Consider the following 24,368-nt stretch of genomic DNA (forward strand, 5'->3'; position numbering starts at 1 on the left):
CGGCGTCGATCACCAACAACCGAACCAAACAAAGGGCCAAGTCTTTCTTTTTTTCTTTCCTTTTCTTTTTTCTCCACGTGGCTTTTCGGTAATAATTATTTATAAAATAAACAAATCTACAAGCCAAGAAGATGGAGCAGCCACCGGAGGGCGAGGAGGAGTGGAGCGGGGCGTTGGCGGGCATGGCCCTTGCGGAAGAGGAGGAAGAGGCGGGGGAGGGGCAGCAGAAGAGTCGGGCGCAGCAGCAGCGGCGGCCGCGGCCCAACGACAAGGTGCGGCGCAAGAAGAAGACTCCGGAGGAGGCCGCCCGTGCCGCCCAGGCCAAGGTGGCCGCCCAGCAGCTCGGGGCCGCGCGGCTCGAGAAGGCCGCCCTCGACGACAAGAAGCCCGAGGACGAGGGCTGGAAGGACGTCTACTGGTCCTTCCTCCACAGCAACCACAACAACCACAACGTTGGCCAGGGCCAGGGCCAGAGCGGCGCGGACCAAGGCCAGGGCCAAGCCGATGCCGCGGCGGTGGCGGTGGGGAAGGCGGAGCTGGACGAGGACGAGGTCGACGCGGAGCGATCGTGGGCGCTCGTGTCCGGGCTCGACCCGGCCCGCGCGCAGGCCGTCAGCCAACGGGAGGCCGCCACCCCCACCCTCTCCTCCGACCACCGCCGTACTCCCTTCCTTCGCTTCTGTAGTGTGTTCCCACACGGTGCGGGCTGTGCTGACGTTGTGTGCCTGCTGCGGCGGGGCGGCACGCAACAGAGCAGTTCGTGGAGGGGTCGCAGGCCAACTGGGACCGGTTCTACCAAAACAACACCGTTAACTTCTTCAAGGTGCGTGGGGAGCTCAGCTGGCTGGCTGCCGGCTGTCGTGGTGCTTTGCTTTATTGCAAACAACGTGGATACGCCTGGTGCACCACATTCATTCGTGTGTGTGTGGCTGGGGGGGGGGTCATCCAGGATCGGCACTACCTGCACCACCAGTTCCCGGAGCTGCTTCCCAGCGACGAAGAGGTTCGTGGAACCCATCCCTAACGATCCTCCTCGCCATTGTCGCTGTATCGTCGTGTTGTGTGTGCGTGTGCGTGTGCGTGCGTGTGTGTGCGTGCGTGCGTGCGTGCGTGTGTGCGTGTCGGTGGCGGTGGTGCTGACTTGTGGTGGTCCACAGCGCACGTTCCTGGAGTACGGGTGCGGGGTGGGCAACACCATTCTGCCCCTTATGAAGACCCACCCGCGCGCGCGCTTCTACGCGACCGACTTTTCGCCCACCGCCATCCGCCTCCTCCAGGTACGCACGTGACCACACGACGTACATATGATGGCAACTCTGCTGCCTAGCAGGCCCTCGCGATGTAGTGGTTGGGTGTCGTGTCGTATTTCGCTCATCGCACACACGCGGGATACTCACGGGGCGTCGCACTCAGACGCATCCCGAGTTCGAGGCGGGACGGTGCACGGCCTTCGTGAGCGACCTGACCAAGGAGGACCTGCCGGCCTCCATCCCCTCCGAGTCCGTCGACTTTATTCTGCTCGTCTTCGTCATGTCTGCCCTCGCCCCCGGTACGCCCTCACACACCAAAGTTGTTCGCGTTCTCTTTCCCGTGGCGGCTTGGCTCCGGCGAGACTTCATTCGTTCGTTCGTTCGTTCGTTCGTTCATTTTACGACGAGTGCGCTTCGCAGAGCAAATGGTGGACGTGCTGGCCAAGCTGCATCGGGTGCTGAAGCCCGGGGGCGCGATCCTCTTCCGCGACTATGGCGAGTACGACATGGCGCAGCTGCGGTTCCTGTCGCGCAAGAACCCCAACAAGATCGACGAGTGCATGTACGTGCGATGGGACGGCACCACCTCCTACTTCTTCTCGCTCGGTATACTTTGCCCCTCCACCTCCACCACCACCTCCTCTTAGCCATTGCCCTCCATGCGAGAGACGCTCCGCCTGCTCAATCCTCACGCGGAATGCCGGACAGAGGAGCTGCGGGAGCGGTTTGGGAAGGCCGGGTTCATCGAAGACGAAAACAAGTTTGACATCCGCGAACTCAAGAACCGGAAGCGCAAGGTGCGTTCTTCTTTCTTCGTTCTTCTTCTGGGGCACATTCACACAGTGTCATCACGTTATTATAACATGACCGTGTGCCCATTGTGCGATCAGATCGTCATGTTCCGGGTGTGGGCCAACTCCCGATTCCGCAAGCCCCTCCCCGGCGATCTCCCCACCGCTTGCCCACCCACGGGCTCTGCCTCCAGCAGCGAGCAGGAGACGGTGGCCTAAGTGGCGCTGTCTTCGCTTGGCCACGCCACACAAATCAAAAAGAAAAAAAAAGCAAAAAAAGTGAAATGCGAAAAAACAATTCCTTGCCGTTTTCCACTGCGCACTTCGCTTTCGTCCTCGCCACAACACATACCATCCCTCCCATTCATCATGGTATGGTTCCAAATCCCTTCGTTTTGCTTCCTTTATGCACTGCGCACAGTGATCCAATGTTGTGGCGCTCATCTCGAAATTGATTTTCAATCTTTAAAACGTATTTCCTTCCTCCCATCCCCTGGGGCGTGCGCAGTTGGTGCTCGTAATTGGTGATCTGCACATCCCGTACCGTGCTCACGGTCTGCCCAAGAAGTTCAAGAAGCTTTTGGTGCGCCCCCCCCCCCACGCGCAATGCAACGCGCTACGCAACGCGCCGTGTGCTCCCCCCTCCAATCTGACGTTCGTCTCTACGCATCACCCGCTGGTGTAGGTTCCGGGCAAAATCCAACACATCTTGTGCACCGGCAACCTGTGCACAAAGGAGGTCTTCGAGTACTTCAAGACCCTCGCCAACGACGTACACATCACCCGCGGTGATTTCGATGAGGTTCGTTCGCCTTCTTTTTCTTCTCCTCCTCTACACTTGTTTCGTGCGCTGTCGGTGCCCCCCCCCCCTCTGCTGGCCCTTCTCTCGGCTGACCCCCAACCACGTCGCGTGGACGATACGGGCGGTGCCCCCCCCCCTTGCACCCCAGAACACCAAGTACCCCGAGAACAAGGTGCTCACGCTGGGCGAGTTCAAGGTGGGTCTGTGCCACGGCCACCAGGCGGTGCCGTGGGGCGACAGGGAGAGCCTGGTCATCCTCCAGCGACAGCTCGACGTGGACATCCTCATCACCGGCCACAGCCACAAGTTCGAGGCCTTCGAGTACGAGAGCAAGTTCTTCATCAACCCGGGCTCCGCTACGGGCGCCTACTCGGGCCTCAACGTGTACCTCCTCCTCCTTCTTCTCCTCCTTCTCCTTTCCACCACCTCTTCTTGTTCGTCGTCATCGTCCCTGTGTCGTGCTGGCCGACGTTGGGGGCCTTTGCCTGAAACATTTTTGCGTGGCGTTGTTGCGGTGATTGGGTTGGGATGGTGGCGGCGGGCCTCTGCAGGGAAGCGACGCCGTCGTTTGTGCTGATGGACGTGCAGGGCGCCCATGTCGTGACCTACGTCTACCAGCTCATCAACGACGAAGTCAAGGTACGGCCGCATCCGGCCCGACCGTGCGCCGGTTTCGCGGCCCTTGCCTGTGTGCGTGGATCTCACCACCGTGTTCTCTGCTGCGATGCGCTGCGCAGGTGGAGAAGATCGAGTTCAGGAAGAGCTAGGCAGCGCACGCGATACTCTTGTGACCGTGCGCCAAGGGGGGGGGGAACAACATGATCAGTGGTGGCATGCCGTAAAAAGGCCCCGTGTGTGTGTCGTGTGTGTGTTGTGTGTTACGTGGCTTGAGAAGTGGGAGGGAGACTCCAGCAGTGTTGGGCGCGTGGGGCCACAAAATGGAAGAGAGTACACAGCCGCTGGGGAGGGGGAGGCGAGGCGGGGGATGAGGGGGCGTTTAGTCGGCAAAGCGAGTGCCGGGGCGCATCTCGCGCAGGATGTCCTCGGTGAGCAGGTCGACCTCCTTCTCCTCGGCGAGCTTGATGGTCTGGGCCAGGTGGGCCTTGGCCTGCGTGTACCGCTTCTCAGCCCAGCCGGCGAACTCCTTCTCCTCCTCGGAGACGTCCCGCACGTACTTGGCCGGGTTGCCCGCCCACACCTGCGCACGCACACACCAGCGACGACGACATGGCACGCACACGTCAGCCACTGTATTTAGTGGATGATAGCAATAATAATAAACCATAGAACGATAACAACGCGGGGCGGGGGCTGTACCTGGCCGGAAGGCACCCTCTTGCCCGAGGTGACGACGGCACCGGGGCCCACGATGGCGTGCTTCTCCACGACCACGTTGTCGTTCAGCACGGCCCCGTCGTCGACCCGGCACTCGTCCTCCAGCGTGCAGCCGTGGAGCACGACGCCGTCACCTGTTTGGACCCCCGACGTTACTGCGGGTCCCTTCTAGCGGGGGAGGGGGAGAACGGGAGGTCAGAGGAGGGTCGAGTGCGTACCAACGACGACGTTGTCGCCAATCTTGGTGGGGGCCAGGGTTGTGAGACCCCCCGAGGCGTGAACAACCGACCGGTTGCCGATGGAGCTCTTCTTGCCCACGGAGATGTCATTAACATCGCCTGAACAGATTCAATTGGTTACAGGCTGGGTGGGAAAAATGTAATTGTGCGCATTGTGTGGTGTGAGCGTACCGCGAAGAACGCTGCCATACCAAACGTTGGCGCCCTCGCCCAACGAGACGGAACCGATGACACTGGCATTGGGGGCGATGAAAACGTCCTGTGAAATGGCAGGCTGCTTATCGTACAGGCCCATGACCCTCCTGTGCCTGCTCACTGTCTCATCGTCGTCGACGCCCAGCCCAGCCCAATCCATAATCCACAGCCATAATGGGACGTAAGCGTAAGTTCCGAAATGGGGGGGGGTGCCGATGTCGATCCGGGGCGGTAAGAACGTACGCTCCTCCGTGAAGGCGTAGTTGCCCTGGAGGCGGCAACCAACGCGGTCGAGCGCATAGGCGGTCTCTCGCACAGTATTGCCCAGCACGTAGGAGAATCTCTTCAGCATTCTTGCGCAACAAAAAACAATTAATCTTGTGCGTTGGCCTGTGGACTGCAGCGCACCACTCGCCTTCTCTATTTTCTCCGCCCCCTCCCCCCCAAGCAGAAAAAGCAGGAAAAAAGAATTTCTTCGCCAGGCCGAGAGATTGAGACCTCAACATGGAGATGGATGCAGCTGCCGGCACCGGCCCTTCTGTGCCAATTGGGACGAAGAGGAAGGTGGAAGAGGTGGAGACATGCGAAGAGTTGTGCCGCCTTTTGAAGCAGCAGGTGCAGGAGGCCCTCGCCGTAAAACGGCGCGCTACTCGACGCTCCTCGCTCGATCCCAAGGCAAGCCCCCCCCCTCCCCCTTTTGATTCAGGAGAGAGAGAGAGAGAGCGGCACCACAAGCTCGAAGCTTACACGACAGGCGGGGGCGGGGGTGGCCTGGCGCAGGCGGTGCGTACAGGTGCCGGTGGGGCGGCAGGGTCGCTGCTGCTGCTGCGACTGAGGGAGGCCAACTGGGAGGCCCACTTTGAGATGGAGGAGCGGAAGGAGCTGACGAAGCGGGCCAAGGCGACGCTCGACGACCTCAACCTGCAACTCCAGAACCTGGTCTACGAGGAGGCGCACTACAACAAGGAGATTCAGCACTGCCGCGACTTTCGCCCGCGCGAGGTGGTGCACGACCTCCTGCCCGCGCCGCCGAGCGGAACCGAGGCCGCGGCCAAGCCCGACGAGGACGAGGAGAGCCGCGCGCACCGCCTCATGACGCAGCGACTCGCGGCCGAGCTCGAAGAACGCAAGCGGCACGTCACCGCACGACACACACAACACACAAGACACATACCAGCTGGAGGTGATTGATTGCTGACGTGCCTGAGCGGTGCTGCGGGGGGGGGGTGCAGGCTGTGCAAGGAGGTGGAGGCCCTCACCAGCCGCAAGGCAGCCCTGCAAGAGGCCAACCAGGCCAAGCGCAAGTTCCTGCATGGGCTACGCAGCCGCCTCCAAACGATCGCCCAGGTATGCCACCCCCCGCCCCCCAATTTGCTGCGTTGCCGGTCGTGATGCTGGGAGTTCACCGCCACCACCACAACGACCACCACCCACCACCCCCACAACCACCACACCCTCTTTGTCTTGGTCGCTGACGTGGTGTCGTGTCACTGGCGATCGATCAACCCAGGCCGCGGAGCCGGCCCAGCAGCATTTTGGGTACACGAGCACGGAGAAGACCGACTCCTTCGACACAGCGGGCCAGCTGCCCGCCCCTCTCTACACCCTCTTCGCGCAACTGAACGCCCACAAGCTGGCCTTTGGTACCCCCCACCCCTCTCACCCCATAGCCCTCTCATCGGCGAAGCTTTGCGTAGCAGCTACTGCGTACCTCTCCCCCTCGTCACTCTCACTCTCGCCGTTGTCAGACACCGGAATCGGAGTGAGCGTGGGCGGCGACGCCGAAGCAGCCCTCGCCCTCAACGCGCAGCTGAGCCGCCGAGGCTCGACCGTGGGTGCGTGCTCCACCTACCCTGCCCCCCAGTGAGCGAGGAGTCAGCCCGCGCTCGACCTTTCGTTCATCCGAGGTTTCACATATTTTATCTAATCCATTATCTCATCCAATCTAATCTCTAATCTATCTAATCTATATTGCAGCCACCAGGCTCATGGCAGAGAGGACGGAATCGCAGACTGACAAGCCCCACCAGTTCGCCATCCACCCCCTCGCCGTCCTCCTGCACTTTCCCAATGGCGATGGTGCGTTGGCCCTTCTTCTTCTCCTCTTCTTCTTCTTCTTCTTCTTGGCGGCATGGACGAGGAGCTCAGCGTGGTGCTGGATGGGTGGGGGGGGGCAGATATGGCGCAGGGCGTGGCGTTGAAGCTGCGCTTCGAGTACCTCTACGAACTCAACGTGGTGGGCGTGCGCGTCGAGCACGGCGACGAGACCCTCCTCCACAACCTCTACCCCCGCGACATCGGCCTCACTTCGCCCAACCCGGCCAACCGCTACCTCTTCAATCAGTACACCTCACCCCAACCCTTCCTCCTAGCTGCACGCCTGCAACGATTCACGGCGTCTCACGACACACACACGCACACACACACGACACGACACGACACACAGGGAGGTCAGCATCAAGCAGGGCTACCCGGGTCGTGCCTACAAGTGGGCTCAGTGGGCGGCGGGTCTCGGGTTCGCGCAGGAGGAGAGGGGCCTTCCCGGTCGACCCCACGTGGCGTCCATCATCCAACGCCTCAAGGCCCGCATACGCGACCACCGCTCCCTCAACACACAGCTCAACTTGCTCGGTAACACATCCCCCCCCCAACTCCCTGGGCGCTCGCTTCATTAGCCACACCGCCATTCCTAATATCTAAATTCCTTGCGGTGTGTGTGTGTGTGTTGCAAACGTAGGCAAGGGCATGATCCCCGGCCAGCCGCACGCAGCCCTCCACATCTGGAAGGAGATCTCCGCGGCCGAATTCCAGGTGCGGCGCCCACGCCTTCCCCCCCCCCCGAACAATGCCGACGGCCGAAGCTCATCGAGTTCGTTTCGCAGGCGTCGGAGCTGCTCGGAGCCGCCGGTGCGGCGGGGTTGGAGGAGGGCGAGCTGGGCTCACGCACCACGGGGCGCGAGGCCGAGGGTCTGCCGTGGCACTGCTATGCCTCCCGCCACTTCTACGCCCTCCTTAAAAAGCCCGAATGTAGTGCCCCCTCCCCCCCCACACAACCGCCGTTGCCGGCGCTGGCCGTGGTGCTCACGCGTGGGTGGGTGGGTGCGGCGTTGGCACAGTCGAGCTGGAGGTGTTCGCCAGGGTGGGCACGGAGTACCCGTATCGTCCGCCCGAGTGGCGACTCCGCTGGAAGGTCTACAACGGCAAGCGCGGGTGGGTGCCCTACACCTTCCCCGCCTCGGTGTCGGCCGACGCACACCCGACTGCGCTGGATGCCGTCGGCAGAGCCTCGCCTTGCGACAACCAACTCAAGGTGCGCACCCGCTCGCTCGTGTGTGTGTGTGTGTGCGTGTGCGTGTGTGTTTGTGCGTGCGTGTCGATGCCGCTGCTGAGAGGTGGGCGGTTGCAGGCGCTGGACATGCGGTTGAACAGTGCTTGGGACACGAAGCAAGGAGAAGAGAGCATGCTCCTTTCGCACCAGTGCGTCGTGTTGCAGGTGGGTGCCACCCCAGTCCCCAGATGGTGATGGTGAGGGGAGGAGGGATATGGCGCCAATTCGCTAAGCCGCAACTTCCCCATTATAACGCACAGACGGGTTTCGAGCGGCTGGTGGAGGCCTGCCGCAGCACCACAGCGCCGGGAAGAAGCCGCACCCCGCTTCACGGCAGGGCGCGCCTTGCCCCCATCGTCTAACCCCCGGCCCAGGAGAACTGAAGCGAGCGCACAACCCCTCCCCGTGCTCTTTCGTGTACACGGCACAGGCGAAGAGTTCAATAATTTAATGAAAGCCAAAGCCAACCAAACTCCCAACATAGCTTGGGGGAGGGTACACAAGGGAGGCCTCGAGATAAATAAACGAATGGGGGGGGGGTGACGTGGAATAGTACAAGGATTGGGGGGAGGCTTAGGCCCCAATGATGGTCTCCAGGACCTGGCAGGCGACCTTGGTCAGCATGTCCGTCTTGATCGCCGGTTTCTGATCGGACGAAGATCGGTGAATGTCAGTATGGAGGGGTGGAATGGGTGCTTGGCGTGAGTGTGAGTGTGTACCGAGAAGGTGTCTGAGTCGATGAGGCCCTGGAAGCCGAGCTTGGCGTGGACGTAGTCCTTGTTGAGGCGCTTCTTGGAGTTCTGCATGTCGGGCTTGAACATGGACTGCATGATGGCGAGGCAGGCGTCGATGATCTGCTGGTTCTGGCTGTTCTGCATGACGAGGGCCATCTTGGGCACCAGGATGTCGTAGACCACCGGGAACGCGTCGGGCATGTGGACGATGCCCTCGCGCAGCGACTCGTAGATGAAGAGCTGCTCGTGCTCGCTGTCGGACGACTTCAAAATTGTGACGAGCAGGGTGAAGAGCAGCGCCGCGTTCATGTTGTCCGGCAGCATCTCCTCCCGGATCAGGTAGTGGTGCAGGTTCCCCGAATCCGGACCTGCCGGCAGCAAACTGTTCGCGCGCGCGCGAAACGAAAACGAAAACAAACATAAAACGAAAAAGGGGTGAGAGGTGCACATAAGTGAAGCTTATGCGAGGCCGGCGGGGGGGGGGGGCGAAGAGCGTACATTTGGCGGATGTGGTCGACCTCCATCTCCTCGCCCTGGATGGGGAGGAGGGCGGCGAGGAAGCCCAGCAAGTTGGACCCGACGGCCTTCTTCGCGCAGATGTCCACGAACATGGACAGCACGCGCGCCGTCGACGTCTGCACGAGAGACGTCAGTACACACACGACACACACACGACGCACGCACACACACACGCACACACACACGACACACACTAGAAAGTAAGGGGTACCTTGGTGGCGGGTGCGCGCAGGCCCTTGAGGAGGTGCGCGGTGACGGCGAAGGAGAAGGAGGTCTTGAAGGAGACGCCCATCATCTGGTCGGCCTTGGCGAGGGCCGTCTCCAGTCCGCCCTCCTCGCGCGCCTGCATGCAGTACTGCACCAACCCGTCTGCACTCGCGTCACACCACACCCGGTCAGCCCATCGTCGCCACACCATGAGGCGCGTGTCGTGTCGTGTGTGTGTCGTGCTGTGTGTCGTGTCGTTGCGTTGCGTTACCGTTGATGCACTGGGTGGAGTCGCGGTCGAGGCGGCGGAGGACGACCTCGAGGAGGCCGATGGCGACGGCGAAGATCTTGGGCTCGTCGATCTGGAGGAGGGTGAGGGCGACCCAGAACATGGGGCGGAAGTAGCGCGAGGTCGGGGGCAGGTGCTCGAAGAGGCGCGTGAGGCAGATGATGAGGGCCATGGGCAGGTCCAGGTCGAGGCGCACGGCGGGCAGGATGTCGCGCAGGGTGATGAGCACCTGGGCCATGAGGTCGTCGGTGACGAGCGACGGCGCGCTGCAGAGCACGCCCACGGCGACGATGGCGCGCGGCTGGAGGACCGGGTTGGGCGTGAAGGCGGCCTTGGTGGCGAGCGAGAGGAGGCGCGCGTGCCACGGCGTGCCGACGCAGTTGTTGGAGGGCGAGCAGGCGTTGAGCACGCCCAGCAGGGTGCCCGCCACCGTCTCCACGGTGCTGATCGACAGCGCCACGCCCGCCGGCTCGGGCTTGCTGCTGTCGGCCTTGCTGGCGGCCACGCCGGCGCCCGCAGAAGAAGAAGCGCCGGACTCCTGGCGGGTGGTGAAGGCCGACACGGCCTGGCCGCCGAGGCCGAAGAGGACGCGCATCTTGGGCTGGTTGAGCTCGGCGAGCAGCAGGCGGAGCGACTGCAGCTTGTTGTCGGCCGTGACGAGGGTCGTGTAGAGCGAGTGGACGATGTTGATGAGCAGGCCGTGCACGGTGGCGCGGGTGACGGGGGCGCCCGTGGCGAAGAGCAGGAGCACGGCGTGGAACAGCTCCGGGAGGTACTGCTGGACGTGGACCAGGTTGTCGAACGAGAGCATGAGCAGGATGCGCACCAGCACGTCGAGCTGGAACCACAGGTCGGCCTCCGACGACGACGACTCGTCGCCGCCGCCGCCGCCGCTGCTGCTGCTGCCGTCGGGGTACTTGTCGCGGTAGCCCTTGAAGTGGGGCAGGAGGCGGAGGAGGCGCGCGATGAGCTTGCCGGCGATGAGGCGCGCGTTGCGGGTGGCCATGGAGACGAAGACGTCGGCGATGACGGAGAGGGCGGTGGAGCCGGAGCCGCCCTGCTTGCGGTCGAAGGCGCGTGCGAGGAGGACCTCGATGACGAGGTCGAGCAGCTCGGGCACGGCGCCGATGACCTCCCAGACCTTGGTCTGGATGGCGGGTCCGGTCATGGAGGTCTCCTTGATGGTGAAGTCCATGAGCATGGTGACGATCTGGGTGGTCTTGTCGATGTTGAGGGCCGACTCGGACTTGTCGGTGAGGAGGCAGAAGTCGCGCAGGTTGGGGAGCCAGTGGGTGAGGTAGTTGAGGCAGAGCTGCTTGCCGGGCAGGTTGGCCTTGATCTTCTCGATGCCGTGGAGGGCCTCGATGAGGAACTCGAGGGTCATGTTGGCCTCGGTGCGGGCGAGCTTCTTGGAGAGGCCGACGATGAAGCTGTTGGTGTTGCGCGGGATGGCGAGGCCCGAGGTCTCCCACAGGTGGAGCTGCACGGAGAGGTTGAACGAGGCGCAGAGCGAGGCGAGCAGGTTGTAGGCCTCGACGCGCAGGGCGGCGTTGGTGTTGCCCAGGTTGAGGAGGGCCATGTTGAGCAGCGTGCCGGGCACGTCCGACGCGCGGAAGCTGCGCTTGCGCGACGACGGGTCGGCCGCCGGCTTGGCCAGGTTGAGGCGGGCCTTGGAGGCCTTGAGGGCCATGACGATGCGGTCCGACGCCGGGCACTTGAAGGCCAGCGACTGCACGGCCCCGCGGTCGGCGCCGCCCTCGGTCTCGTAGTACTTGATCACCACCTCGTGGGTGTCGACGGCGTGGTTGATCTCGAACATGGACGAGATGGGGTACAGGTCGGAGAGCGGCACGCGCTTGCCCAGGACCGAGTGCTGCTTGGCGGTGATGACCTCGACGAGGTTGGTCGAGATGCGGATGATGACCTCCTTCTGGTTGGAGTACTGCATGAGCTTCTGCACGGGCGAGAAGGTGGCCTTGACGTCGCGGTCGACGGCCAGCGTCGAGGTGGGCAGGCCCAGCTCCTTCTCGGGGATGTGCTGGGCGAGGGCCGACACCGACGGGAGGAACTCCATCTTGGACTTGGCGCGCGAGAGCAGCTTGCCGATGCGCTTCGAGTACTTCTTGAAGCAGTGGTTGACGTTGACCAGGAACACGCGCGACAGGTTGTCCAGCCCGCCGGGCGCCACCTGGCGGAACTTGGTGATCCAGGCGTAGGGCAGCTCGTGGTCCTTGTTGTTGAAGAGGGTGCAGTCCACCACGAGCACGAACTTCTTGCCCATGTCCGGCTGCACGGTCTTGAGGATGTGGAACAGCAGCGCGTCGAGCTGCGCAAAGGCCCGGTCGGCCTTGTCGAGCCGCCGCGCGATGTAGTAGAAGACGGGCTGCTTGTCCTTGGTCACGCCCTGCTTGTAGAAGATCTTCTTGGCCACGAGCGCCGCCGCCGTCTCGGCCGACATCTGCTTGGCCATCTCGGCCATGAACTCGGCGTGCAGGTTCGTGTTGCCCCCGGGCCCGCCCTTGCCCTTGCCCATGCCCGCCGCCGACGCGCCGGGCGCAGCGCCGAACGCGCCGGCGTTCTTCTGCTTGGTGGGCTCGGCGGGCGGGCCCAGCTGGGCGAGCACGCTGGTGAGGCCCAGGAAGGCGTGGGAGCCCTTCTGCTTGGAGTCGACCGAGGTGAGCACGCGGCGCATGCCCTCGAGGTTGAGCGAGAGGTGGTAGTGCAGCGCCGCGACGTCCTCCTCGCGCTGCTCGTCCGAGACGTGGGCCAGCGCGCCGGTGGGCTCCACGCCGGCGGGCACCTGCGCGAACTTGTCGAAGAGGCCCGAGATGGCGTTCATGTTCTCCTTGAGGAAGCCGTTCATCTCCTCCATGTAGGGCTCCTTGGTGAACATGACCTTGTTGGCCAGGTTCTGGAGCACCTTGGTCGTGAGGATGAGCCCGCGGCGCAGCTCGGGCGTGAGCACGCGCGACTGCACCAGGCCGTAGCCGTCGGGCGACACGATGGCCGGGCAGATGAAGCGGAGGTAGATGAACCCGCCAATCGCGGCGTGCTCGGCGCCCGGGAACCGCTTGCCCACCTCCTGCTGCAGGTAGGCGCAGATCTCGCGGAACTGGACCGGGCAGTGCTCGACCGAGGCCTCGATGGCCTTGAGGAAGTCGTCGGCGGCCTTGGTCACGTTCTCGATGTTGGTCGCGCGGTCCTGGCCCGCCGGCAGCTTCTGCGGGTCGAGCTCGAGCGGCGGCGGGTTGGCGATGAGCCGCTGCAGCGTGGGCGTGAGCGTGTCCTTGAGGTAGCGCGTGCCGATCAGCTTCGTGTAGGCCGCGAGCAGCTTGGTGGCCATCGAGTTGCGCCGGAACAGCGTGTTCTCGGTCTCGGTCTTGCTCACCTCCTGCTCGATGACCATCTTGAGCATCATCATCGTCCGCTCGTTGGCCTCGAACAGCCGCACCAGCAGCTGCGCCACCTCGTCGGCCTCCGTGATCTGGATCACCGCGCACAGCGCCAGCACCACCTCCAGCTTCGGGTCCAGCACCAGATCCAGCAACTTGTCGAACTTGTCCCCCTCCTCCGCCAGCGAATCAAACTCCGTACCCTGATCATCACATCCCACACACCACATGTGCCATCATCAACACCAACATTCCACACGATCAGCGCGTGTCGTGTGTCGTGTGTCGTGTGTCGTGTGTCGTGTGTCGTGTCGTCAGAGGGGGGGTCGAACCTGGTTGAGGATGTTGGTGAGCACTTTGAGGAAGGAGGCGCGGGTCTCGAGGTCCTCGTGGTAGCCCATGGTGACAAAGTACTCGAGGGCCGAGTCGATGTTGGCGCTGAGGAGGTTGGAGAGGGCCATGACCGACATGTCGGCCTTCTGGCGCGGCGTGTTGGGGTCGGACTTGGCGCGGGTGAGGAGGCGCGTGAAGAAGGTGAAGTATTTGCCCAGCGTCGACGTCTCGGCCTCCTCGGCGTCCTCCTTGGAGACCGGCAGGCCCTTGAAGAGCGCCGCGATGGCCTTCACGGCCGCCACGTCCAGGTCCACCGTGCCCTTGGTCACCTCCTTCTGCTTCTCCGGCGTGAGCTCGCTCAGCGTGGTCTGTGTGTGCACAACAGGTCGGAGGGAGGAGCGTTAATATAAGAGAGAGAGAGAGAGAGTTGCAACGTAATGGATCTCAGTAGAGATTAGATTAGATAAGTAGGTAAGTAGATAAGTGGTAATGACTAATTAGATACCTTGCCGGGCTTGGCGGCGTTGAAGTCGGATATCCACTCCATGACGATCTCGACGACGCGGTGGCGGAACTGGAATTCGTTGCCGAAGGAGATGAACTGGTGCTTCTGCATCATGGCCTCGAGGCAGGCGCACATCTTGCTCTTGATGCGGAACGAGGCGGCCGGGTTGTCCTTGATGACGAGCTGCGAGACGTACTTCATGAGGTTGGTGATGACCTCCTCAAAGTCGGTCAGGAGGGCGAGGTCGTCGGCCGTGTAGGAGTCGACGGGCAGCTCGAGGATGTGCTTGATGACGGAGATGGCCTGGTCGGCGAAGGTGGTGGCCTCGGGCGAGTAGTTGATCTGGCCGGCGGTGCCGAAGAAGGTCTTGACCTGCGCGTTGAGGTGGTGGAAGAGCACCGAGTAGGCGGTGGGCGAGAGCGTGGAGCCCAGGAGCTCGGTGGTGGTCTCGCGCACGACGTCGATGTTGGAGACGAGCAGCTCGAGGAGCTCGTCGATGAAGGCGTCGATGATCTTGACCTTGGTCTCGGTGGCGCCCTTGCGCGACTGCTCGACGACCACGCGCTCCTGCGAGAGGCACACGCCGGCGACGGCGCACAGGAAGCCCGAGTAGTGGTTCCACTCGATGAGCACCTCGGGCGGCAGCAGCGCCACGGCGGCCGACGGGGTGATCGACGCCGGCTTGCTGGGCTTGGCCGCCTTGATGGCCTTCTTGAGCGAGCCCGCGTGGTTGTCGCCCTTCTCGTCGACGGCGCCCTTGATGATCACCTGCGACACTCGCGCCCACCGCTTGTAGACCTCCTCCCACGCCCGGAAGTTGCCCTGCGTCTGCCGGATGCGCCGCAGCTCGATCCTGATGGTGCGCTGCTGGGCCGCGCGGCCCGTGAGCAGCGCCGACGCCGACGCCAGCTTCTTGTAGGTGAACAGGTTCGACGCGATCGAGTTCTCCGCGCTGTCGACCTCACTCAGGGTGTCGATCTCGTCGCACAGCAGGCCCAGGCAGTTCTCCACCTTGGTCACGATCTCCGTCTCGCCCGAGCACAGCTGAATGAGCAGCGCCACCTCGATCTTGGTCGACGCGTTCGTGCGCAGCGACGCCGCCGCCACGCCCGACGACGACGACGACGCGCCGGCCTCGCCTGCCGACTCGCCGGCGCGCTGCTCCTTGTGGGTGGCGAGGAACTCGTTGCGGAAGGCCAGGATCTCGCGGAAGAGGTTGATGTACTGCCGCAGGTCGGGCAGCTTGATGGACTTCTTCTCGATCAGCACGTCGGAGAGGTCGATCAGCACGTGCGACGAGATGTCCCAGAAGCCGGCGATCGGGTTCGAGGGCACCCAGCGCTCGATGAGCTTGGGCCGGTGCAGCTCCACGATCGCCGAGCAAGCCGTCTGCGACAGCTCCGGCAGGAAGAACCACGACGCGCACAGGCACAGGCCCTTCAGCAGCGACCGCGCCGCCTCCAGGTCCTGCGACCACGACTTGCCCTGTGTAGAAAAATAAAAAGGAAAAGAGAGATGGAATGTCAATCACGCTGAATACCTGAAGGTGACGTGACAGCGGGGCGGCTGGCGCGTACCTGGGGGTGCAGCGGGAGGATGGGGTCGGACTTGAAGAGCTTGATGAGGCGGCGGAGGATGTCGACGTTGTACATGGCGGCCTCCACGGCCTTCTTGTCCTGCTTGTTGGTCTGCTTGCGGAGCTCGTTGTACGAGCGCACGCTCTCGACCAGCTCCTGGAAGAGGATCCGCAGCTGCGGGGCCATGACCGGGTAGGCGTCGGTGATGGTGGCGTTCCACGTGATGCTGGCCCCCTCGTCCACTATTCGCTGGAGGGTGTTGACCAACACCAGCTTGTACACCGGCGGGAACTCCTTGGCCAGCAGGTCCGTGAACGACTTCACTCCCTGCTCTCACCCAAGCCCCCCATAGGCCGTCGTTAGGTAACCGGAGAATAAGTGACCACCGGGAAGAGGCGATCGGAGGTATTGTAGCCAATGATGAAACTGAGAAGAAGGGTGGAGGTTTACCTTGACGTGAGAGAGGCGGAAGGAGGCGAGGAGGCAGTCGGTCATGATCTGGACCTCGTTGCCGTCGGAGGGCTTGAAGGGCGAGGCCGGGTTGAAGAGGCGCTCCTTGAGCTCGGGCTCGATGGCGGTGACGGTGAATCGCAGGGCCGAGCTGTCCTGCTTGGTGACGAAGGTCGAGGCCTTGAAGATGTTGACGTAGCACACCACGGCGATGTCGGCCAGCTTGCCCTTGAGCGCCTTGTTGAGGTTGTGCATGAACTTCTCCTTGGTGGCGGTCTCCTTGGTCGTCTCGCTCTTGGCCACCTTGAACATGATGTCCGGGCACAGGATGAGCAGCATGGTCTGTATCTCCCAGTAGTGGCCCTTCTTGTTCTTGCCGGACCACCCCACGAACACGTCGAACAGCTCATCGGGCTTGCCGGGCAGCTTGGTGCCGTTCTGTTGGTGGTGTGTGTGATGTGTGATGTGATGTGATTGGTGGTCGGTATGGTTGCATGAGCAACCGCGTTGCGTGTCAACAGACCGGGGAATGGCGTTACCTGGGACAAGGACACGAACTCCATGGGATAGTTGTCGATCCAGTTCCAGATGGCGCGGGTGAGCACTCGGGCCAGCAAAATCCTCAGATTGTCCTTCTTGAAGGGCGCATCGTCGGAGGCCGCGAGCACCTGCCATGAAGAAGCAGAAGAAGCAGAAAGCAGAAGAAGACAAGATATCAGACATTCTGGAAGTTCAGCTCGGCGTGACGTCGGCGTGACAGGGAGCGAACCTTTTGCAAAATGTCGGTGAGGCGGGCGGCGTTGAGGTTGAGGTACTCGATCAGGTTGAGCGGGGACGAGACTTCGTCGCCGGCGGACAACGGCGACCCGAGCTTGCCCATCAGGATGTCGAACTTGGAGGCCGACACCTGGAAGAGCACGCGCCCGGCCTTGTCGCGCAGCTCGGCGGCGTGGTGCGGGCCGGGCGGCTTCAAAATCGTGTTGACGGCGATGTTCCAGATGCGCACGGCCAGGTTGTCGTCGATGTTCGGCGCTGCCACCTGCTCCTCCTTTTGCTTGAGCTGTTTTTCCAACACAACACACAACACACACACACACACACACACACACACACACACACACACACACAGAGAGAGAGAGAGAGCTTAGTAGCTGCCCACGGGAGTAGGTCCAGGGGGTGCACACGTACGACGTTCTTGTCTTCGACGTCGCTCAGCTTGCTGAGCTCCTCCTTCTTCTGTGAGTGGTGGGTGGTCGCACGCGGGTGTAAGTGGAAAGTGTAAAGTGGTGCCGGGAGGCCAGATCCCGACGTCCCAACGCCGCGGCCTTGCTAGGCACACACACACACGGAGAGAGGGAGGGCTTGCGGCCACGTACGAGGTACTGCCAGGCCGAGGCCATGCTGGTGGCGAGCAGGTTCAGCAGGTAGATGCGGGCCTGGGCCAGGCTGCTTTGGCCCTCCTCCGAGTCATCAAAGCTCTGCCAAACACGGTGACGCGTCAACGTTGCAGGCCACCTCGATCAAAAATGAAATAATAATAATAATAACAAGAGACGATAAATGAATTAAAATATTGAAATAATGAAATAAAACGATCAACGACGACGAAACATGTTCGCAAGGAACGCCCCGACATTACATTAAATAATAACAATAAAGATCGGACAAATTAAACAAGAATGGAGGTGGGGTTCTTACCTGGGGCAGGTTTTCGAGGACTTGCAAGAGTGCGCCGGCGGCTACGTTGAGCTTGTGTTGGCTCATCTCCAAGAGCGCCTGCTCATTTTGGGTGCGCAGGGAAGCCTGCCTCACCCTTTCCGACGTCTGCTCATCCTTGTCCTTGTACAGGGACACCACCTGACGGCATAATTCAAATCAATTAGCATTTGATTATGTAGTGATTATTACCACATATAGCGGGCAATAAAAATCGAATCACTTGGATAAAAATGGCAAAACTCAAATGAAACGCCCGCGTACCATGCTGCTGATTCGGTCCACGAGGTGTTTGATGAGAGATGCCTCATCAGTGATGGCCAGCAACCCGGCGGCATAAGACGAACTAGACATCATGTTCATTGAGCCCCCACGCAGGAAGGTGGTCTGCGAGAAAGATGATGCCCGAGAAGACGCGTTCTAGACGGGAAGAGGCAACGGCCGCTGAAGAAGAAGAGGGAAGATAGAGATGTGCGGCCAACGTTGCGCGTTGTTTGTGCTCTGTGTGTGCTGCTCGTGCGGGGGCGCAATTTTTGTCGCGACAGAAAGCGAAGGCGGCACCCAACAGGAGGCGACCACAATTTCGCGGTCGACGCTGTCGGCTGGTAGCGAACGGCCGCCCACCATTTTGCCACCGCCACGATCCCTCCACTCCCATTGGCTGGGGCAGCGAGATTATTATTAAACGTCACTCCGCTTCACGCGTGGGTCTTTGGTTACGGCTAGGTTTGTTGGGCGAACAGAGAACGAGGCCCTCAGCGTGTTGCGTGTTGTGTTGGTACAGGGCGGCGGTGGTGGTGGTGGCAGAGGGCGATTATCAGGCGGCGAGGTTCTGTGCGAGGGTCTCCTTCATGGTCTGGACCCAGGTGTCCATCTTCTGCCGCAGCTGCGGGGAGATGGGGTCGAAAACGCGGGGCAGGGCCGTCCACTCGCTCTGCACGCGGGCCTTGAGGGTGTCAAAGTCCTCGGGGAAGGCGCCCTCGACGGGTCCGTGGTCGTAGACGACGCGCAGGAGGTCCTCGCCCGCGACGTCGGCCTCGGCCGGGTAGATGACGGGCACGCCCTGCTCGTTGCGGATGACCTTGAGCGTGCCGGGGAGCGAGATCTTCTCGGCGTCGGTCTTGGGGTACTTCATGACCTCGCGCGTGCGGCCGTCGGCGTACTCGATGTAGGAGAGCTTGGTGGCGAAGGACATGGTGTCGCGGTCGACCTTCTGCAGGAGGCCGCCGCCCATGCCAAAGGTGCAGCTCTGGGCCGAGTAGCCCTTGGCCAGCGCGGCCTCGAGGATCTTGACGAGCGTGGCCGAGTTGATGCCGTCGCCCTGGATGACCGACACGCCGCGCAGCACCTTGTAGCCCTTCTTGTTGACGTCGGCGCCGAAGGCCTTCTCGCCGGCGTCGAGGCCCATGAGAACGGCATCGACGGGGTCGCCCGAGTCGGGGCGGAGCACCATGTGACCGCCGGCCTTCTCCTTCTTCTCCCTGATCTGCGGGAGGATGTTGTAGAGGCAGTTGGCGTAGTCGTACGAGTCGAGCACGCACGAGAAGACGCCCTTGCCGTGGTGCTCGATCATGTTCTCGATGGCCTCGCGCTCGGTGCGCCACGACGTCATCACCGAGTGCTCGGTGGCCGGGATGCTCTCGCCCACGGGCTTGCCGTGGTTGAGCTCGAACTGGGCGTAGTAGGCCGCGCTCATCGTGTCCGTGCCGCCAAAGTTGAGGAGGTGCGCGCACCCGCCCAGCACCGACTGCTCGAGGCACGTGCAGCCGCGGAAGCCAAAGTCGTGCAGCTTGAAGTTGGCCAGCTTATGGTTCTCTTCGTCCACGCTCTTCTCGAACGCTGCCTCGATCGTGTCCTTTGCCCTACGGCTCAGCGTGGCCACCGTCGTCGGGTACCACACCTGTACCGCAAAAACCCATAGACAGCTGTCAGAAGGCATGCGTAGGGAGGAGCTCACTGTAGAAATATAATAATATAATTAAAAAAAGATGTAAAGTCAAAAAAAGATTACGCAAATGTCGGGGGGGGGGCGCACTTGGGTGAGGAGGGTCTCGAAGTAGGTGAGAAGCAGGGTGTACTCCTTTTCAGCAGTAATCTGGTAGACGGGGACGTGGATGTGGGCGCAGGTGCCCTCGGGCAGGGCCTGCAGCTTCACGGGGAAGTAGCCGTTGTTCTCCTCCACGAATTTGAGGAATAGATGCTTGGGGAAGGGGAAGGCAGTGTGGCCGGCGTTGTGGGTGCTGTAGAAGAGGTCGGCCTTCTCCACGTCCTCCTTGGTCCACTGTCTACACAGGAAGTTCTCGACGAGGTACCGTATGCCATAGTAGACGAACCGGTTGTCGGTCTTGTCGCCCCCGTAGGGCTTCCTGAACTCGCCGTAGCCCACCGCCTTCTTCGAGTCAGGATACATCGTAAAGTGACTCGCCTTGTAGGAATCAGCCACCACGCTGATTGGAATGAGGCTGTGCAGCGGTGTGCGATACATGTTTGTTTTCCTTGCTCTGTTCCCTCTGGGTTGGCGATTTGTGATGTGGTGATGTTCAGAAACGATTTGTTTATCCAATGATCGTTACCGTACAGCCTTCAAAATTCGCGCAAGAGGCAGTTTCCTGAAAAAGGAGTTGTAACGAAATTTTTGCATATTTGCGAATTCCTTTCGTGCCTTTCGTGCCTTTCGTGCCTTTCGTGTTTTTGGGTTTGCCACCTCCGACGGTCGGTTCACGGGAGAATTCAACGGCATTCCTCGATTGCATCGCCGGTTCGGCTGTGGCGGAGAAGGGGGAGGAACAAGCTACACCAGCAACACTGCCTTCTCCACAAAACCGCTGGGCATTGCTTGCCTACACGCACCCCACACACACTTGCCCCGATGACCATGGCTATGTTCGCTCCCCCTGCACCTTCCACCTTCCGCACGACGACTTCATCGCAGCTGCCGTCGTGGGACACTTCGAATCCCATCTTCTTTGCGCCCAGCGCTGCCGCACCATCTGCAGGAGCCGCCTCGAACCCGTTGCCCACGGCCTCTCGCAGCAAGCGAAAAACGCCTGAGGCGGAGGAGCTCGTTGCTGCCTCGCGAAGGGAGGCGCTCGATGAAACGAGAACCGTCGCGCCTAGCAGCCGCCATCCGCTCAAGCGAGCACGACGAGGCCAAATTAATCATCCCGTGGTGGCGGCCCCGCAGAGCTTGGCGTTGGTCCTCTACCAGCCGCGAGAGGATATCATCGGCCAATCTGCAGCACACGCAGAGCAGTCGCTCCTAAGCTACAATTAGTGGCCGATTCGGGATGCACACAATCATGTACATAGACACCTCCACTATTTATACAACAACAAAGACAATTACAAGATCGTTCTTTATTTCTTTTCTCTGTTTATTTTTTATCAATAATTGTCAAGGAAAATGAACACAAAAGAGTCGACAAAGAACCCGTGGACCTACCCAAACCGAGCGCAACGCTTGGCGCGGTGACACGATTCTAACTGTTGGCCACAGCTTTCCCTTCGTAGTTCCCCATCTTCAAGCCTCTTCTTCATCAAAAGAATGTCGTTCACCGAGAAGCTCGACCCGGAGGCTCTTGCCTACTTCAACAATGTGTGCCAGAAGCCCTTCGCGCAGCAGGCCGTGGCCTTCTTGAACGCGTACTGGAGGGAGACGGCGGACCAGGCCGATTTCATCTTCAGCGTGTCGTGGGAGTTGATCAAGTATGCCGACATGCACAGCAAGGGCATCTCGCTGCGCCACCTCTACGAGGAGGGTCACGATCTCGATTTCGACATCGGTCTCTACTTCTACGAGCAGCTCTGCAAGTTCGTCGAGGACCCCAAGAACAGCAAGTGGGCCAGCCCCGCCTTCCGCAAGTCGCAGCCCGAGATGCTCACCGCCATCAAGCGCAAGCAGGAGCTCAGGGACCGCGTCGACGTCAACTTCGACGGCCGTGTGTCCTTCCTCGAGTACCTCCTCTACCAGTACAACAGCGTCGCCAACCCGGCTGACTTCTGTAAGAGGTCCATGTCCTGCCAGGACGAGCACCCCGAGATCCGCGCGCGTCTCGCCCTCGAGGAGGTCAACAAGAGCATCAAGGCCTACGAGGCCGAGAGGTACCGCCTGACCGAGGAGGCCAAGCTGCCCGGCGTCAAGGGCCTCAAGGCCACCAACGAGCTCGCCCAGCTCGACGCCAGCCCCCTGGCCGAGAAGCTCAACAAGGCCCTCATCACCGCCGAGGCCGCTGTGCGCATTGCCGTCCGCAAGTTCGGCGGCCAGAGCCTCCAACTCCTCCGAGACCTTTGCCCCGACCGAGGGCGCGCTCTGGTGGATGTCCCGCGACCTCGAGGAGAAGCAGAAGCACTACGGCAAGAAGAAGTAGAGCGAGCGAGAGCGAGAGAGCGAGGCAGAGACCCCGCAAACCGTGGTGTCGGGGCAAGCCCTTGTTCTATATTTTTTGTAGTTGAAGCGACGTGTGTCGCTCTTCCAAATTAGTCGCCATTGCCTTTATTTGTACTAATAAAGTGAAATGGTTAAAAAAAGATAATAATTAAGGCGCATTAATTTCACTTTATTTAGCTGTATTGCTTGGTCTCTTCTGCGAAGTCTTTACGACGGGTTCAGTTTGCTCCGGACCTTGGTTCGTTTTCTTTTGTGCCCTACACACGCCGGCGAAGATGGCTACCGCATCTGCATCCAACGTTCTCCGCCTGCCCGGAGAGGGGCTCGCGACTGGCCTCGAGCAGCTGGAGTGGGCCGAAGTGCAGAAGCACAACACGCGCGAGAGCTCGTGGCTGGTGATTAACGACCAGGTGTACGACATCACCAACTTCGGCCGGCGCCATCCCGGCGGCAAGGTTATCTACCACTACGCGGGTCAAGATGCCACAGACTCGTTTCGGGCTCTTCACCCCGATTCCGCCCTGGTGATGAAGTATCTCAAGCCCCTCCTCATCGGTCAAGTGGCACCCGGCTCATCCACCGCAGCATCGATTGTTGATGGCGCCCGACCGGCGCCCTCGGCATTCGTGGAGGAATTCAGACAGGTGCGCAAAGAATTCGAGGAGCAGGGCCTGTTCGAGGCCAGCTGGTCCTTCTTCTTCGGGATGCTGGCCCACATCTTCCTGCTCGAGGCTGCCGCCTACTACAGCATCAAGCTGCTGGGCAACAGTTGGCCCGTCTACCTCCTCGCCGTCGGCCTCCTCGCCACTGCCCAGGCACAGGCCGGCTGGCTCCAGGTGCGCCCCCCAAACCCCTGCGACCGCAGTATTACACTACACAATTATTTATTTATGTATTTATTTATTTAATACTACGTATCCATTACTATCACTTCTCTCTTTTTTTTTTACTTAATTTGTCCATTTCTCGCACGCGCTCATCGCTGACCTGCGACGCTGGTCGTACTCTCTTCAGCACGATTGTGGGCACTTGTCCGTGTTCAGGAAGTCGAAGTGGAACCATTGGATGCACTACATCGTCATCTGCCACATCAAGGGCGCCTCGCGAGCCTGGTGGAACTGGTACCCCGCCACTACTTCTTCCTGGCACCGGTGTGTCACATGTGCTGATTGATCTCCTTTCTTCTTCTTCTTCTTCTTCTTCGTCCACCCAGGCGTCACTTTGAGCACCACGCAAAGCCCAACGTGGTGCGCAAGGACCCCGACATCACCTTCCCCAACCTCTTCCTTCTCGGCGACCACCTGACGCGCAAGTGGGCCAAGGCCAAGAAGGGTATGCAAACACCCACCACCTCATCACTCCACCACATGCCTTGCGCGCGTAGCTCACTCGACTTCTTTTGTTTTCTGTTGTTGTTGTTGTTGTTGTTGATTGTTTCGTTGTTGTTGATTGTGACGATGGTGCAGGAGTGATGCCCTACAACAAGCAGCACCTCTACTGGTGGGCTTTCCCCCCGCTCCTGCTGCCCGTCTACTTCCACTACGACAACATTCGATACGTCTTCCAGCACAAGCACTGGTGGGACCTCTTCTGGATCGCCACGTACGTCCGCTTCACCTCTCGGGCGCCCTACATCAAGGGCTGGCGGGGTCTTGTTCATCACATACTCGAGTAGTCGCAGTCGTTGGCGTGATACTCATCATCGTCCGCGTGTGCAGGTTCTTCGCGAAGCACTTCACGCTCTACGGCCCGCTGATGGGCGGCTGGGGCGCGTTCTGGTTCTACATGCTGGTGCGCACGGTCGAGAGCCACTGGTTCACATGGGTGACCCAGATGAACCACATCCCCATGCACGTCGACAACGACCGCGAGCTGGACTGGCCCACCCTGCAGGGTCTCGCCACGTGCAACGTCGAGGGCAGCCTCTTCAACGACTGGTTCACGGGCCACCTCAACTACCAGATCGAGCACCACCTCTTCCCCACCATGCCCCGCCACAACTACGCGGTGGCCAACAAGAAGGTCCAGGCCCTCTACAAGAAGCACGGCGTGCCGATGCAGACCAAGGGCCTCATCGAAGCCTTCGCCGACATCGTCAAGTCGCTCGAGCACTATGGTGAGGTGTGGAAGGAGGCCTACTACGGCTAAGTACTCTGCCGGAGCGTGCAAAGAACACTCGCTCGCACACGTTTTCATTTCTGCCTATTTTTCACAGGCCATTTCTTCTGGCGCCAAAAACGTTCAGTAACGAAGATGGAGGCGGGCGGCTACCCCCCGTCAGACACGATGGAGGAAGAGGAGACGGCCTCAGGCGCCTCG

General features: G+C 61.1%; 7 protein-coding genes across 7 annotated transcripts; 4 read left to right on the forward strand and 3 right to left on the reverse strand.

Annotated features, from left to right (window-relative positions):
• Positions 1-131: 131 nt before the first annotated feature.
• Positions 132-3,610, forward strand: ACA1_260070 (Vacuolar protein sortingassociated protein 29, putative; the record flags this gene model as incomplete). The annotated part of the gene is made up of 13 exons (XM_004333608.1): positions 132-660; positions 753-823; positions 950-1,003; positions 1,158-1,277; positions 1,414-1,549; positions 1,671-1,856; positions 1,959-2,047; positions 2,141-2,251; positions 2,550-2,624; positions 2,727-2,843; positions 2,992-3,227; positions 3,395-3,482; positions 3,581-3,610. 13 exons carry the CDS (start codon positions 132-134, stop codon positions 3,608-3,610), a joined length of 1,842 nt encoding a protein of 613 aa, XP_004333656.1.
• A 230-nt stretch (positions 3,611-3,840) lies between these two features.
• Positions 3,841-4,964, reverse strand: ACA1_260080 (GAMMA CA3 (GAMMA CARBONIC ANHYDRASE 3), putative; the record flags this gene model as incomplete). Its single annotated transcript, XM_004333609.1, has 4 exons — positions 3,841-4,041; positions 4,161-4,312; positions 4,397-4,516; positions 4,589-4,964. 4 exons carry the CDS (start codon positions 4,962-4,964, stop codon positions 3,841-3,843), a joined length of 849 nt encoding a protein of 282 aa, XP_004333657.1.
• A 512-nt stretch (positions 4,965-5,476) lies between these two features.
• On the forward strand, positions 5,477-8,135 carry ACA1_260090 (THO complex 5, putative; the record flags this gene model as incomplete). The annotated part of the gene is made up of 11 exons (XM_004333610.1): positions 5,477-5,749; positions 5,855-5,959; positions 6,123-6,255; positions 6,361-6,447; positions 6,590-6,691; positions 6,790-6,955; positions 7,059-7,243; positions 7,350-7,423; positions 7,495-7,642; positions 7,729-7,922; positions 8,019-8,135. 11 exons carry the CDS (start codon positions 5,477-5,479, stop codon positions 8,133-8,135), a joined length of 1,584 nt encoding a protein of 527 aa, XP_004333658.1.
• Positions 8,136-8,513: 378 nt separating this feature from the next.
• On the reverse strand, positions 8,514-18,019 carry ACA1_260100 (gtpase-activator protein for Ras family gtpase; the record flags this gene model as incomplete). Its single annotated transcript, XM_004333611.1, has 16 exons — positions 8,514-8,585; positions 8,660-9,056; positions 9,173-9,309; positions 9,405-9,562; positions 9,672-13,284; positions 13,414-13,782; positions 13,920-14,604; positions 14,707-15,404; positions 15,497-15,823; positions 15,947-16,384; positions 16,486-16,614; positions 16,716-17,006; positions 17,135-17,182; positions 17,323-17,424; positions 17,645-17,803; positions 17,927-18,019. The coding sequence occupies 16 exons, from the start codon at positions 18,017-18,019 to the stop codon at positions 8,514-8,516; spliced, it is 7,716 nt and encodes a 2,571-aa protein (XP_004333659.1).
• A 460-nt stretch (positions 18,020-18,479) lies between these two features.
• On the reverse strand, positions 18,480-20,147 carry ACA1_260110 (nicotinate phosphoribosyltransferase, (NAPRTase) subfamily protein; the record flags this gene model as incomplete). The annotated part of the gene is made up of 2 exons (XM_004333612.1): positions 18,480-19,562; positions 19,698-20,147. 2 exons carry the CDS (start codon positions 20,145-20,147, stop codon positions 18,480-18,482), a joined length of 1,533 nt encoding a protein of 510 aa, XP_004333660.1.
• A 1,059-nt stretch (positions 20,148-21,206) lies between these two features.
• Positions 21,207-22,029, forward strand: ACA1_260120 (actin bundling protein; the record flags this gene model as incomplete). The annotated part of the gene is given in 2 exon segments (XM_004333613.1): positions 21,207-21,913; positions 21,927-22,029. The coding sequence occupies 2 exon segments, from the start codon at positions 21,207-21,209 to the stop codon at positions 22,027-22,029; spliced, it is 810 nt and encodes a 269-aa protein (XP_004333661.1).
• A 295-nt stretch (positions 22,030-22,324) lies between these two features.
• On the forward strand, positions 22,325-24,197 carry ACA1_260130 (fatty acid desaturase 2, putative; the record flags this gene model as incomplete). Its single annotated transcript, XM_004333614.1, has 5 exons — positions 22,325-22,885; positions 23,064-23,170; positions 23,263-23,381; positions 23,516-23,651; positions 23,768-24,197. The coding sequence occupies 5 exons, from the start codon at positions 22,325-22,327 to the stop codon at positions 24,195-24,197; spliced, it is 1,353 nt and encodes a 450-aa protein (XP_004333662.1).
• Positions 24,198-24,368: the final 171 nt, after the last annotated feature.

This window comes from Acanthamoeba castellanii (assembly GCF_000313135.1).
Source record: "Acanthamoeba castellanii str. Neff unplaced genomic scaffold scf7180000084769, whole genome shotgun sequence".
Taxonomy (NCBI): Eukaryota; Discosea; order Longamoebia; family Acanthamoebidae; genus Acanthamoeba; species Acanthamoeba castellanii.